This window comes from Anser brachyrhynchus, assembly GCF_964034855.1.
Source record: "Anser brachyrhynchus genome assembly, chromosome: Z".
In the NCBI taxonomy this organism is placed as follows: Eukaryota; Metazoa; Chordata; class Aves; order Anseriformes; family Anatidae; genus Anser; species Anser brachyrhynchus.
The window spans coordinates 64,481,326-64,496,862 of record NC_137697.1 but is presented as its reverse complement, the minus strand read 5'-3'; the positions used below and the strand labels follow the sequence as shown (position 1 = coordinate 64,496,862).

Sequence of the window (15,537 nt, the reverse complement as noted above, 5' to 3'; positions counted from 1 at the left end):
ATGTGGGAGAGAATCAGAAGGGAAAACCGAGAAACAAAATCATGTGCGAAGATAAAGGCAGTTCAATAAGTGAAAGGAAAAAATGCAAAAACAAGGCATGCAAAAGATGATCACTTTTCACATACCATTAGCATACTGAAGCCCAGCCAGTTCCCAGGCAACATCTGCTTTAGAAAATTAGAAGGGAAGTGAAGTATTAGTGTATGTCCGTTTGTTCCGTAATCATTTAGCTAGTTCCAAAGTGTTGCCATATCACAAAGTACTGAAAAGGCTTTTTTAGGCTGAAGGTGCTGACTGAGTCTGAATAGGTTAAATATGGCCAGGGAGGGAGCTGAGGGGAAAAAAAAAAAAAAAGCTACAAGGTATGGTCTGATATCAGTAGTCTGCAGCATACTTTTTACAGAAACAAATAAAAGTAATTCCTTTTTTGCTGCCAGTGGCAAACTGCAGTGTTTCGATTATTGACTAAATACATAGGTCTAAAATGAAAGTATTTGCAGTCATACTAGACGTGGTAGCAAAAACCTGAGCTGAACTTCTGATTTTCCTGTGGTGTGGTCATAGGAGCACTATTGAAACAGATACTGTACGAAAACGCAAGACGTGCTGCTTTTAAACAGCATATGCTAGTCGTTCACAAAGATCCTTGTCAAGTTCTGAGTGGCACATGTGATGCAAGGAACTGTGGGTTTTCTGCCCTGTGTTATACCGCTGTAGAAATACTGATTGAAGCATCCTGTCAAGGATGGAACAATTTCTGCTGACCTGGTTATACAGATGCACACAAGTTGACTTTATTTAAAGCCATGACATCTTTGAGATAGATGTCTCTTTTATCCTGTGTTTGGCTGCAGTTTGCACATGGGACCATCATGCTCAGATGATGTTGCAAAATACCAGTAGCTGCTCGGAAGAGTAAGCCTGTAAACTTAGCCTCATGTTGCTCCAGAATTTGAAAAGTATGGCTGGGCATAGTCCATAACATACATACTCAAAGCATGCACTCTTGAATCCAGCATTTCTTGCTAGTGGCTGGTAGTGCTGAACTTGCTTCATGCCTGTCCATGGTAGCCAGACAGGTTTGCCCACCAGCTTGACTGTGTTGACAACTGGCTCACCACCATCAACTGAAAGGAGTCATGTGACTGGATCTTTCACAGATTTCTCTCTTTAATTGATGTAGGTGTATCATTTTGCATAAAATAAATTGGAAATTATTTTTCGGGACCATTAAGTGGGAATAATGATAGGAGTAGCAGTTTGGCATGCATAAGCAAGTATTACAGGCAGTTTTTCTAGCTCAGTATTAAGTAAACTAAACAAAACATAGGAGGTTTAAAAGTGGAAGATAAACATGCAAGGGACTTTCTACAGGCAAAGAGTTATAGAACAGATGCTTAATGGCTAATTAAAATCATGTGAATAAGAAGCATTGTGTTTTTAAGATTGCATATGACTATGACATCTTGATACTTGAGTAAGATGAGGTAGTCACCTGAACAGCATTCCTCTAATACAGGTGTGCTTACACAGAGGTTCCCACCCGCACATGATAAAGCCCTGTTGAAACTTAACAGACTTAAAGAAGATTGTTTTAACAAGTAGCTATTTCTATTAAGTATTTTTTAGAAAAATCTATAACCTTTAGAGTCATAGAATAGTTTGGATTGGAAGGGACCTTAAATATCATCTAGTTCCAAACCATCTGCCATGGGCAGGGAACAGTCTATACCCATGACACCAGTACTCTTTCCTTTCTTTGAAATAACTTTTCAGGTTTTATTTGATAACAAATAGTTGTGGTCTGTAATACAGTTCACAAACAGTGCACCATGTTTCAAGCCGTATCAGGGTTTTTGTTCTTTGTTTATTCGTTGCATGGTTAAGTCATTAAATAAAACTTCTACATCTCTTGTTGTAAAAGCCAAGTCTCCTCGGAGTGAGTTACTTAGATTTATCTGAAAATCCATCTATTAGCTGAGGAACAAGATTGAAAATGTGAAGCCAAAGGAAATAAAAATGGCCCAGCCTTGCAAAAACTGGAACAGGATGATGAATGTCTGTTCACAGAGGGATCAATCTGTCTTGCTGTGTGCCTTCTTCTCTTTCACACCTTAAATCAAGAAATCAAAATAAACGTATCTCATGGGTATATTTGACACTTCGCTATCTTTTGGATGGTCTGATTGTGTAATTCTGTTGCATCCAGGTGTTGGTGGCATTGAAGCAGAAGCAGTGATGTTGGGCCAGCCAATTAGCATGGTGCTTCCTGAGGTGGTTGGCTATAAGCTGTTAGGAAACCCACAGCCACTGGTAACATCCACTGACATAGTGCTCACCATTACCAAGGTAATGAACATGTCTGCTGTTTTATTGTTTTTGCTGGAACCTGTGCATGTACTGTAAGACAGAGCCACTGTACTGCATACTTAGGAGCCCTCTGTGTACTTCCATGTAGTCATTTTGGTCTTTTTTGTTTCTTTGTATTTTAAGCTTTGTTGCTCTGTGGGTTGGAATCAGCTGCCCAAAGACAACTGTGAATTTGCTATGCAAATCTGTTTCCCAAAAGCCAGATAAAACAGAACAGAGAGCTGATACCTCACGGCCAGTTCAATTCCTCATGTGCAGACCTATTTAGGAACAGCAAAGCTTGTAAAAGGTTCTTGATTCTTTATCACCTCAAAATAAGCATGTTGACTCTTTATTTGAATGCCTTGCTTAGAGTAATGTAATGTAAAACTTGAAAACAGAAAGTGCTGCAGTCTGAATTCTTTGATTTACAGGTGTTTAGCTCACATGCTCATAATATTTTTATTTACTCTGTGACTTGTGACCGAATTAAGTGTATTACTGGGTCAGCAGTACTGTTGAGTGGGAGCTCAGAAATCTGGTACTTATATATTCATCCTAGAATGCTGGCTCTAGAAAGAACCTCCAGCTCAGGAAAGTTGAGATTCTGAGTTCATTCAGGTGTTGTATGTTTTCAAACATTTGCAGTTTGATTTGTGTACTTGTGCAGCTGGTTCCTCCTGTTTCCCTATCTTTCAGGGTTTACTGGAAAAGGAGACCACACTTTTCATTCCTTGGAAAGTCATGTTAAGATAAACACAGTTGTTCAAAGATAGACTCTAGTTTAATTGAGAAGAAGAGCAAGTTCAAAAGGAATACATCCCTGTGTTGTATCTTATTATTGAAACTTCATATCTCTGCATCCTCATCTTTGTGAAATCTCTTCTAAGGGTTCTATAGCTATTTGAAACCAGGAGACTTTGGCAAACTAAATCACGAAGTCAAAAGCAGGATTTCATACCTTACATACACAGGTCAATTTGTACCTAGCAATGACATAGTCACTATATTTTTATAACAGCACCTTCGCCAAGTTGGAGTTGTGGGTAAATTCGTGGAGTTTTTTGGTCCTGGTGTAGCCCAGCTGTCAATTGCTGACCGAGCCACCATTGCCAACATGTGTCCCGAATATGGAGCAACAGCTGCCTATTTCCCAGTGGATGATATTAGCATTGGGTACCTGGTGCAAACTGGTGAGTTGTAAGAGAAACTAAAGGTGGGATTGAAAGCAGGGATCCCAAGTCTGTATGGTGCAATCAACGACATGGTTGAATCAGGTGGAGCCTTATAAACTTGGGTGCTTTTTAATCCATATTTGCTTTTTCAAGCCGTTTATTGCTTAGCGTCCATGTTTCTGAAGAGTAAAATTTTAGATTGTTTTCCACCTATCTGCTTAGCGCTGCTTGAACCTAGACTGTCCAGATTACAGAAGCAATAACCTAAGCCTTTGTTTTACAGAAGCAATAACCTAAGCTTTTGTTCTGCAAAAGCCACTAAGTCTGCTCAGTTGCATTGTTCCTAGTGAGTCCCTAACATTTGCACTAAAAGAGTCTTGTTGTGCAATGTATAGTGTGATCAGTGTGAAATAGCCTTAGTCATGCATTTTTACTTTCTGTCATATACTAATTCCTGTTTCATTTGCCTTTTTTTTCTTTTTTTCTTTTTTTGCTATATCTGGCTTTCACCTTAGGCCGTGATAAAGAGAAAGTTATGTGCACAAAAAAGTATCTGGAGGCTGTGGGAATGCTAAGAGATTTCAAGAATTCCTCTCAGGATCCAGACTTCACACAGGTTAGAAATTATTGTTGTTTGGCTCCTTGATTTATATCTTGCCATATTTTAATATGACTACTGTCTGTTTTTCACAGAAACTAAAAATAATCAAGGGACTCCTTATCCTTCTATTCCTTTGGCTTGATCTGCACAGCTGTCTTACTCCACTGGGCTCTGAGTTGAGTCAGCTGGTCTCCAAGTATAGACTGGCTGTCTGTTGAGCTGTAGCTGGTGCAGATACCATGACTGGTTCCATGTTGTTATAAGAATTTCAGTCCAGACTTGAACAGAGCTCTTGAAGATGGTGTCGATGTGGTCTCTGTAGGCCTTGTCCCCTGTTCTTACGTTCAGCAACATATTTTACTGTGTGAATCAGGACACTTAGAAGCTCAGTAACTGCAGACAAGTTGTATTCTATGAAAGAAAATCAAGATCTTAGTTTGTGTCTAGGCAACTCCAGAATAGTCCCAGTTTTCTCTACTTTAAGAATTTTTCTTGTAAGTTATGTTTGGGTTTGAATGGTTATTCAAAAACTTTAGTAAATGTGGAAATGAACTACAAAAACAAAGATGAAACATGGGTGAGGAATAAGAAAATAGGATAATCTCTAATGTTTCACAATAGACTCTGAACTTTTTCCCTAGGGCCAAGACAAATACTCTGCTCTGGTTTATGCCAATACCAGAATTTCTCCACATCATTGTTTTATGAAAAGGACCCTGCTGTTAACATGTGAAAGGACTTAATTCTCAGAACGACGTACGTTGTTCAGTTGCTTCAGTCACACATCCATTTTTCAATAACTGGGCTACTTTTGAGAGCCATACCTGGGAGCTAGTAGGGTCTAAAAGTAGAACTGTTCCTTCACTTTTGATCTTTCCCTTCTCATATGTCTCTAATTTCTACAAAAAAGAATATAAAATTTTCAGATTTAACCTTGATTCAACAGCAGAGTCAAGTACACCTGTGTCTTAACTGGCTTCAGCATGTCATGCAGTACTGAACCCCAGTTTTTCTTACTGAATAGGTTGTTGAGTTGGATCTTCATACTGTTGTGCCTTGCTGCAGTGGACCAAAAAGACCCCAGGACAAAGTTGCTGTGTCAGATATGAAGAAGGACTTTGAGACTTGTCTAGGAGCGAAGGTAGGGACTGGGAACATTTGAATCAACAAAGTAGTATGTGCTTCTAAAAATACATTTTGAGGAACTACATTTTGAGGTTAAATAGTGAGCTCTTTGCTTGCCTATTAAAAAGTGAATGAGATTGGTGTTTGAATGCAGTTCAGAAAATGACATCAATGTTCATTTTGTATATATTCCTGTCACGTGAAGGTGTTCCTTTTCTACTGAACTACTATTTCCTTCTAATTTTAGACCGCTGTTATGCCCAATGTGTGTTCAATGTGCAGTAGGGATTTCTGAAATAACTACATTGGGTATTAGTAGTAGAGGAGGCGAAGTAGATAACCTGTGTGCTAACTGCCCAGCTCTACATCCAGCTTTCCAGCTGGGTTATGCTCTGAGCTCCACAAGGTAGTTTTGCTTTCAGTATTCAAAATAGATTCAGCAGTTCAATACTGCTTCTATCTCCATGGTTCTTTCATGTTGGTGATAAAGACAGAAAAAAAGACATTTTGAGAAGTAAATATTTGTTCTACCTCATCCAGTCAAAAATGGGCATTGAAAGAAGACCAAAATTTTAGTTTGAATCAGTATGCCCAGACATGTCAGTTTCCAAAAATCAGTTTGAATCCTTCCCTGATACAGTAAACCTCTCTGGTAACCTTATACAGTAACCCTACCTGTTAGGTGGCAGTACAGGGCTCTAGTGATGTAAATGAAGAAACTAAAAACTGCAGTGATTCTCAATAACTTTTGATCTGTTACATGTTCCAAACTTCCTTAAATAGCCTTATCCTTCCCAATCTCTAAGCATAATGTTTTACACTGCAAACGGTGGCTGCTTGTTCATTCAGTTTTTGCCTCTCAAGTCAGCTTGCAGCATAGGTTTGCGCTGTTTCATACTCACAGTTTAAAAATCTGATGTGTTACAGCTGAAATCTCAGGACTAGGTTTTATAACAAGGCTAGCCTGATGAGTCTCTGCTTTCCGATATGTGGTCAGGAATCCTTTGCAAGTGAAGCTAGAAGCATCTGAGCACCAGTAAACAGAGAATGGGATACAGATCTCATGGAAATGATTTTTGTCCACTTCTTTGACCAGAGATGCAAGCCTTCAACATCAGTGCAAGCAATTGGTGTGACTAACACACACTTCTCATTGATGAAGTTCTCATCTCATTGCTAATTTCTAGTAAAAATATTAACGACATCCTTTGGATTCTTTCTTCTCTTACAGCAAGGATTCAAGGGGTTCCAGATTGCCCCAGATCAACACAACAATGTCATGAAATTTAATTTTGAGGGCTGTGACTTTGAGCTCACTCATGGTTCAGTAGTGATTGCTGCTATTACGAGCTGTACTAACACCAGTAACCCCTCTGTTATGTTGGGAGCAGGTAAGTAAATTTGCTCAGTTTTATCTAAGAGTGGTTTCTCTATGGCTCTGGCCGTGTGTTATGAAGATTCAAATACAACGCTGATGCTGTTTTCATCATTTGGCATGCTAGAACAGAGATGAGTCCCTAAGGGGTAGCAGAAGAAATTCTGGAAATAGTAGCTGGAAATGTGAGTTGAAGAAAGTGTACTTTTCCTGCACTGTCTTCTCTACAGAACAAGCTGGAACTGAATTAACCAGAACCTCTAACGCATGTTCAGGTGCACAGAAACCATTATAAAGCTCTTCTGTGACTGGAACTGAGGAGAGGCTATTGAAAGTCAGAGAGCCATGAGAAAAGGGACAGTAAAAAAGGGTCTGTGTATTTAAGACTGGAGGTGCTCTTATCTATCAGCAGACTACAGAACATACTCTTAGCTAGAGATGTATTGAGCTGTCAGAGCAGGAGTCTGAGGGCATGTGGGGATAAGTAAAGAAGGAAAATTGTATTCTCTGGGATTTCTGTCTTTCAGAGCCTTGTCATTTTCACATTAACTGCATCCAAGAAGTGGTCAGAGGTGGACTTTGTCCCCCACTCTCTTGCTTATCACTGATCAAATACTATAATACAGTTAGTATGAATTTGCTGCACAAAATTTCAAGTCATGAAAAGCAGTTACGTTTTGGTGGCAGAACGTGGTTCATTTCTAACCTGTACAGTGTAAGCTGAAAACTTCTCATTGCAAATGTGTGCTTCTGGCAAGAAAGCATGAATGGAGTCAGCTCAGAGGGCTTGGACTGTCTTAGCCCAGTTCAGCTCCCTTTCTCAGGTTCTTCAATATATGCCAACACGTATTTCTTTCTCTCCTTTGCAAATATATGCACAGAAGTTACCTGCCACTGTTAATATCATCACTACATTAGGGCTTCCTAGTTTGTAAGACTGTAGGATGCAAGCTTATGTTTTTCAAAGGTCTGAATGAATGTGTAATGGGTAATGCAAGAGAGGATATCTGAAGTTTCTTTAATTTCTCTTGAGTTCCCGAGTTGCTGGGAAAATCTTGACTTGTGGACAACCTCTAACAACTGTCACTTTGTGTCTAGTTTGTCTATGTGATGTGACCTTTTTCTTGGGCTAGCATCTTTCTCTGGGAGTTGTGCAGTATCAGTAGCTCACCCCTTTCACAGGCGCTATCTGTCTTTTAATTCCCAAGAGCAGGGAATGGGATGATCACCACCTAGGAGCTGGGGGATGGGAAGGGGAGAGAAGACTCTTTCTTAGTCCTTCCAGAGGAACAAAATTAAAGTCTCCCAAATCACTTGCCCGTGACAGGACAACCAAATCAGCACTCTTTTTCTCAGGTCCATCCCGATCATGATCACAGAAGTTGAGCTGTGTTTATTTCTTCTGAGGATCAACAAGTAGATTTCCTCCAGGCAGACTCTCTTTACTCTGTCTTGTTCCTTTAGTTCCGGGTGGGTGTATCCCTCAGTTGTTCCACCAGCTTAGGGCACAGTTTCCTTAAGTGTTTGGCTCCCAGGCTAATGGTGTGCATTTTTAACCCTCTCCTCTGAGGCAGTGGTGATGCTGATCTTTCAGCTTGCTCAGCTTAATAGCTGTAAGGGTTTAACATGCAGAAAGCTCTACAGCTGCAAATGAAGTTGGTACTTTGAACGCATTCACTGCAACATAATGCGCAGCAACCTGTTTTGCTGCCTTTCCATACAGCAAGCAGCGCTTAAGCTTTGACCTTGTAAAGAAGGGGAAGAATTGTTCTCTCAGTCTCTGGTGACTGTGCACCGTTTAGAACCCTCAGAGATACTCACAGAAAAGATGATCATTTCACTTTCAAAGTGGGATTTGAAATTAAATTGAATAAAAGAGTCAATGCACCAACACTTACTAACCAAGCTAAGAGAAATCCAGAATATGAATAGTTGTTTCAAACAACAACAGTGGATCCCGTGCACTAAATGGTATTTGAGGGTTGTGTGTCTGTGGGGACAAGTGTATGTTATAGAAGCTTTGTCAGCCTAATCTGACTTTAAAAAGGTTTTGGACTAAGGTTGCTCAAAGTAACTTAAGTTCTATCATATTCTTGCCTTTTAGCGTTTGACTTTGCATTCTTTTCAGAGGTGGTATTTGCAGGAAAATGGAAGCCAGCACTTTCAGGCAGGCTCTCACGGTCAAGAATGATTATCTTGATCATGGTCACCTTTTGAAAAGTACCCAAGAGAACTGGAAAGCTCCAGTTTCCACAGCTTTCTCTGACACCTAAGAAGCCTCAGCAATTTCAGGGATAGAACTTTTTTTTTTTATTATTTAATATATTATCTACCTTTATGCCTCCAAATCTAATAATCTAGGCCTTCTCACAGCACTGAAAGTGAAGGTCTCCAGGCCATGTCTAACACAGCTGCCAAACGGTTGACAGAAACAAACCAGTTTGATGGTATCTTTCTTCTGGAGATCATGTAGGATCAAAGCAGAGATGATGTCTATTTTCTTATCTAAGTGGGTGTGTGAGAGAGAAAATGAGGCATGGGAATATGAAGTTTTGCATGGTTTGCATAGTTGCTGCTCGTTTTATGTCCATCCTGGGAAAGAGCTGGAGACGGTTTGTTTTCTGAATGTTCCTCTGTGTATGGACTGTTCATTTAAAAGGAAGAAGGTCAGGGTAAATATGTTTTTGGCAACACATTTCCTTCCACTTAATTACCTCTATGCACATTACAAATCAGGAGTAGTAAAACAGCACTCCTGTGACAAGCTGCAGATTGTGAGATAGCTTGTTTGTGACAAGGGCCAGAGTTTCTGCCCTCAGATGCAGATAGTAACGAATGCACCAAGTCATATATTGGTAGTCATTTCAGCTCTGGGTCAGTAGATGGCCATAAGTGGGAAGGTAACAATCCTTCATTGCACTTTTTGTAATATGTCTGTCTGATGGCTAATGTTCGCTTAACTGTTTGAATTCTGGATGTCTATGTGCTGCCCCAGTGTGTGCACCTGGTTGAATGTAACTTCCTGTGACTTTCTAGTGGAGCAGAAATTGCAGGCTGGGTTTATAGTTCAGCGGAACACTTGAGCTCTAGCTGGTTACTCAGGGATTAGTGCTGTAGTTAGCTGTGCCGTTTCATTGCTGGAAATTGAATACTTTCTGTTTTCCAGTTGTTTAATGGCACTGCTGTTAGCCTGTTGATCCACCAAACTATACTACTTCCAGGAAAAACTGCAACTGTCATTTGCATTTTTCAGGATTGCTTGCTAAGAAAGCTGTTGAAGCTGGTTTGACAGTGAGGCCGTACATTAAAACCAGCCTGTCCCCGGGAAGTGGGGTTGTCACTTACTATCTGAGGGAGAGTGGAGTTATGAGTTACCTTTCTCAACTGGGGTAAGAGCGCTTTTCTCAGTATTGTCCAATGGCTGCTTAACTGCACTGACAAGTGCTGCAATAGAACAACTATTTCTCTGCACAGCTTAAAAGATATGTCAGATGCCCTACGGCATGATTCTGCACGAGTTAATGCATTGCTGTTGTGCTGGCCGACTTTGTGCTAACTTGGAAGAGTGATTGCTGCATTCTGTAGCTTCTTGAAGACTCATGTTCTTACGCAGGAAATTTTTTTTTGGTTTGTTTGTTTTTTCCCCAGAATAATGATTTTTAAATAGCACAAATGGCAAAATATTGTAGTCTGTCTTGGTAGATAAAACATTTTCCTGTTCTTCACTCTCTGTACCTGGAGAGTCATTGCAATGATAAAAATGGAGCATTCTTAAAAATTCTGTTTTCAGCAATTCATTTGTTAAAACTGTACATCTTCTGAAAGTAACCCTACCCAATTGCTTAGTTAAACACCTTGCTCCAAAATATCTTTTTGTTTGCTGATGATTTTTGTGCTCTGTCTAGGTTTGATGTGGTGGGTTACGGCTGTATGACGTGTATTGGCAACAGTGGGCCCCTACCAGACTCCGTTGTTGAGGCCATTACACAGGTAAAGCATCAGTCAGATTTTCCTGTGCAGCGTATTTAGATAAGCTGTTCTCTGCTGTGTGCTGTACTTGAGCTAAACCTTCTCACCTGCATACAAAGTAAATTCAATTTATATTCCATTTTCTGTGGGAGGTGCTTTGGGATCTTGTGGAAAGAGAGAGTTGTGTGACTGTCCAGTTGTTGATGTTGCAGCACAGGGCAACTCTGCAGACCTGCTGTGTGTGTGGAGTCTGCAAGCTCTGCAGCTTCCTTTATCTCAAATTCTTGCAGGGAGACCTCGTAGCAGTGGGTGTACTGTCTGGCAATAGGAATTTCGAAGGGCGTGTCCATCCCAACACCCGTGCTAACTACCTGGCCTCCCCACCACTAGTGATAGCCTACGCAATTGCAGGGACCATCCGGATCGACTTTGAGAAAGAGCCTTTGGGTAAGAAACTGCTGGGATGCTTATAAATGGAACTCATTGGAGTTGAGCTCTTCAGAAACAGTTATCCTGAGGAGGTGCTTCAAATGCCTGAGTGCTTCTGGGATGCAAAGCATACCAAGTGTTAAACAACAGAGTAATAATGGAGTCTGTATGTTGGAAGAAGGGAGAAAATAGGTCTGACCAATATTCAGATTCCATGGGGGATATTTTGGTTATATCTGGGTGGTGGCCTTTCATGAACAGCCTGACCTAGTAGACTTTCTTTGAGTAGACAGTTCAACTCAAGATCCTTCCTAACCTAAATTTTTCTTCAAATCATTCTGGCAGACCAGTGTAAATCACAAAAAAAAGGCATCATCAAGGCCCTCTTCTGTCAGAGCCTTGTAGATGAAAAAGAGTGCTTCTCATGAGTTCTGGGTAGGCTAGCAGGACCACATAATTGAAGGACATGACAAGATACACTTTTCTTTGTCTTTCTTTCTTTTTAATGGAACATTTATAGAACAGATATAACAATACCAATTTCTACAGGAATAAATGCTTCGGGGAAGAAGATTTTCCTGAAAGACATCTGGCCAACACGAGATGAGATTCAGGCTGTTGAGCGTCAGTTTGTTATTCCTGGGATGTTCAAGGAGGTCTACCAAAAAATAGAGGTGAATTAATCCTCAGGGAAGTGGTTTGACTGATGTGCTGTGCTATTCTGAAAATGTTAGATAAGGTGGTCTTGGCAATGAAACGAACATTTTCCTTCTGTTCCTGTTGGTCCTTTCATGACAAGTGTTGAAATGAGATTTTTTTATTATTATTTTTTAATCATTTCTGATAAGTTAATTGGTTGTTACGGCCAGTCATGTCCTGTAAATTGCTCCTTAATGATTTTCTAGTGTAAGGTAGAGATGGCGGGCTCTAAACAGTCATTCCAGACTGATATTAGAAAGTGAGATATTCCGGCCTCACAAATACTTTTTCCTGAGCTGACATAAAATTCATCTGCGCTACCTAATATCATTTATGCCAGAGGAAAACTTGTACTTGGTAATGTCTTTCTGCATGTCTTCCTCAGGTGCTGAAACAAAATGTTCTTTAGGTTTACGTGTTAGGAAAGTGTAAGATTAATGATAAATACACTTATAAAGTGTTATCTGTGTACATAACACAAACAGATGTCAGAAAACTGTATAAGCAGCTCTTCTGTAACTTAGGGAGGGTACTTACTTTTAATAGGTAGAATTATTTGAAAAAGTTAATTATAGTGTCATAAGAACTTCCCAAAGTGCAAATGCAAGACTTTTGCTGAAGTCATATTTGTGGTTTTACCTGGAATCTGAAATGATTCCATTACTTCTGAAAATTTATAAATTTATGGGATGTTTTTGCATGTATTTTCCAGACGGTAAATGAAGCTTGGAATGCCTTAGAAGCTCCCTCAGACAAGCTATACACGTGGAATCCCAAGTCAACATACATCAAGTCTCCACCTTTCTTTGATGGTCTGGTACGTGCACGCTTTCCCTTTGAATCAAGGCAAACTTAATGAACGTTAAAGCTGAACCAGAGGCACTTTAAGGGGCCTGGGAACATCCATCATAGCCTACTGAGACCTTGTTTCTCAAATGTTAGCATCACACCCATTGTATTCTTTTGAATACAAAGGCACAAGTGAAAATTGCACTGAAAATCGCAAGGACTCTCTGTCATTTCAAGACTTCTGAAAATTCTCCTTTCTTTTTAAGCTGGAGTATTAAGTAGTAACAAAGCAAGTGAAGGAAAAGAACCCAAAGATCTTTCTGTCTGTGTTTTGCACTAAATAGTTCGGTGCTCAGATAGCAATTTCAGCGCTGTTTGAAAGAAAATGCAAATTTCAGTGCATGCAGATGTCCTGGAATCCTGGACTCACTCTGTGTTCATGCACGTGCTGTTGAAGTCCCCATCTAACTTTTTTGCCTCATCTATTTTATACATGCATGAACTTGCTGACAAGCACCCATGGTATCAATTTTTGTTCAAGAGCATCTACAATTGTAATAGTTTTTTTTTTTTTCTGACTTCTTCTAACTTGTATGGAAAGAGAAGCTCTATTTTGCAAATTTCGTGTACATATCTTGCCCTTTTGAGAAAGATTATGGAATTATATGTCATGTTTTAATGATTTTCTTTGTATATGTTGTGGCTTAGACTTTGGCTCTTCAGACCCCCAAAACTATAGAAGGTGCTTATGTCCTGTTGAGTTTTGGAGATTCTGTGACAACTGACCACATATCTCCAGCTGGGAATATAGCAAGGAATAGTCCTGCAGCACGTTATTTGACCAGCAGAGGGTAAGCAGTACTTCTTGTGTTTTTTACAAATTGAGAAGAGGAAACAAGCCACAATTACTGCACCATGTTACAGGCACATGTATCTGCTGTCTGTTCACGTACATTTGTGTACCTTGGCTGATGCATGGAGAATATATAAAAGAAGAAAGAAAAGCATTCCTTTCTCTGCTGTTTCAGCAGCTGCCACTGATTCTAAGAGCTTGTGTAGGGTGTGCAGTATCTATTGTACTGGAGAGCTGAAGGCCTATGTATGGAGAGGGGAAGATGACAACTTTCATGCTAGTTTTTGTAGTAAGTCAATTCAAAAATATGGAAATGTGTATTTTTCTTCCTGTGGTCATAGTCCTTGGGGCCAACATCTGATTCTATACTCACTTCTCTTCGCAAGTGCAGTGATGTCACGTATGTGGGATGTCATGAGCTACAGAACATCAGGAAGTTTAGGCTTTGGTGCAGCTGCCATGACTGCCAAAGCTATTGTGTTCAGACTCCAAACTTGTAAACTGTTGGTCTTTTTCTGTGGCCAGCCTGTCAGTTTAGTAGTGTGGATTCAACTTAAGGCAAGACCTGGGCTTGCTGAGTCTACCTATTCAGTCTTCACATGTAATAACTTAGGTTTATTCTCTGGTTTTGTATTTCTTACGCCTTCGGTGGTATTTTGAGGAACAGCACTGACATTTTAGAAATAAAATATTTTCACTGCAATAAATCTGGAGAGGAAATTGGTTAAAACTGTGTGGTCTACTGACAAGTAACTGTTCTGGCCTCTTTGGCCCACTACTATCAGTCACTTTGGAATCTAAGTAGTCCTCCCACGTTACAAAACAGATGTTGTATTTCATAGCTGCCTTATGGATATAGCCCAATACTAACTGTCCAATTTTATGTCACATTCCAGCATTTTTTTTCTTTACTGGTTAGGGTGGAATCTCCCCTCATTCCCATATCCCTATTTCCAAATGAAATTTTTCTTCCTTAGGTCTAACTTCCAGCAGGGCTCTCTTTTTTGCCTTTTAGACATTTAGCACAGTGGTGTCTCTATCTTTGTTCTAGATACTACGGTAATATAAATAACCTTATGATCTTTAGTAGCCAGATATTAAGAAAAGTTTGTATTGCTTCTTTTGACCAGCATAGCTATATTCAAGTGTCAGTATCAGATACTGTTTTGTAGGGCAAAGGGTGAGAATGCCATTGAAGCTGCTTTCTATGCCCAGGCTAAGTAGGCAAACTTCTCTCTCTTCTCTCTCTCTCTCTCTCTCTCCCTCTCTCTCTCTCTCTCTCTCTCTCTGTTTTTCTTTTTTTTTTTCTTTTCTCTTTTTCTTCCAAGAAAAGTGAAGTGTAAAGTATCAGATAACTGGATATTACTGCCATGATGCTAACTGTGTTCATACCTGCCTCAGAGACACCAGTTCCTCATTTTATCTTAAAATAGAGTTCTTCAGCCTAAATCTAACCCATTTTCATTTTTCTCTTTTCCCTTAATAGCTTGACTCCTCGGGAGTTCAATTCTTATGGCTCCCGCAGAGGGAACGATGCTGTCATGGCTAGAGGAACGTTTGCAAACATTCGTCTGGTGAACAAATTTATTGATAAACAGGGACCTCAAACTATCCATTTCCCTTCAGGGGAAACTGTAAGTAATAAATGCTGCTTTAAAATGAAGGTCACTGATGGTTGGATTAACACTAACTTTCCTCCTTGCAGCTTAAGTCATTTATTTCAGTGTCTTTTGAGTAAAGCTAATGAGGGGAGTGGAGATGTATTAGGGCAGCTGGTCACACATACTTACGTAATGGGGTGCTATCAGGCTTATTAGTGGAGAGGATAACCATTGTAGAAGTGACAGTGAAAGGTGCAGGTTTGTGCTAGGAATGAGTTCAAGCTAGAAGTCACAAAGCGCTGTGTAACTAACGTCCTTGACATGCAGCTTGGCAGAAAGTGTGGGCTTCAGCTCTTCACATGATAACATTTTTTCGTTGTTTCCCCAGATCTGTATTTCTACCCAGAAAAAGTATATAAAGTGTTTGGTATTTTCATTCCAGCTGGACGTGTTTGATGCTGCAGAAAGATACAAGCAAGCTGGCCATCCTCTGATTGTGCTGGCTGGGAAGGAGTATGGTGCAGGAAGTTCCAGAGACTGGGCAGCCAAAGGACCATTCCTCTTGGTGAGTA

The 15,537-nt window shown here is 40.0% G+C and overlaps 1 protein-coding gene across 3 annotated transcripts in view; it reads left to right on the top strand.

Moving 5' to 3' along the window:
• ACO1 (aconitase 1) overlaps positions 1-15,537 on the top strand; it is a 37,947-nt gene that overhangs the window by 19,680 nt on the left and 2,730 nt on the right. For all 3 annotated transcript variants that reach the window (XM_080572936.1, XM_080572937.1, XM_080572938.1), the window contains 13 exons: positions 2,210-2,349; positions 3,371-3,542; positions 4,040-4,140; positions 5,150-5,266; positions 6,482-6,641; positions 9,879-10,014; positions 10,531-10,615; positions 10,885-11,041; positions 11,573-11,697; positions 12,435-12,539; positions 13,220-13,362; positions 14,851-14,998; positions 15,408-15,530. In XM_080572936.1, coding sequence (XP_080429062.1) covers positions 2,210-2,349; positions 3,371-3,542; positions 4,040-4,140; positions 5,150-5,266; positions 6,482-6,641; positions 9,879-10,014; positions 10,531-10,615; positions 10,885-11,041; positions 11,573-11,697; positions 12,435-12,539; positions 13,220-13,362; positions 14,851-14,998; positions 15,408-15,530 — 1,712 coding nt within the window. The remainder of the gene's footprint in view (positions 1-2,209; positions 2,350-3,370; positions 3,543-4,039; positions 4,141-5,149; positions 5,267-6,481; positions 6,642-9,878; positions 10,015-10,530; positions 10,616-10,884; positions 11,042-11,572; positions 11,698-12,434; positions 12,540-13,219; positions 13,363-14,850; positions 14,999-15,407; positions 15,531-15,537) is intronic.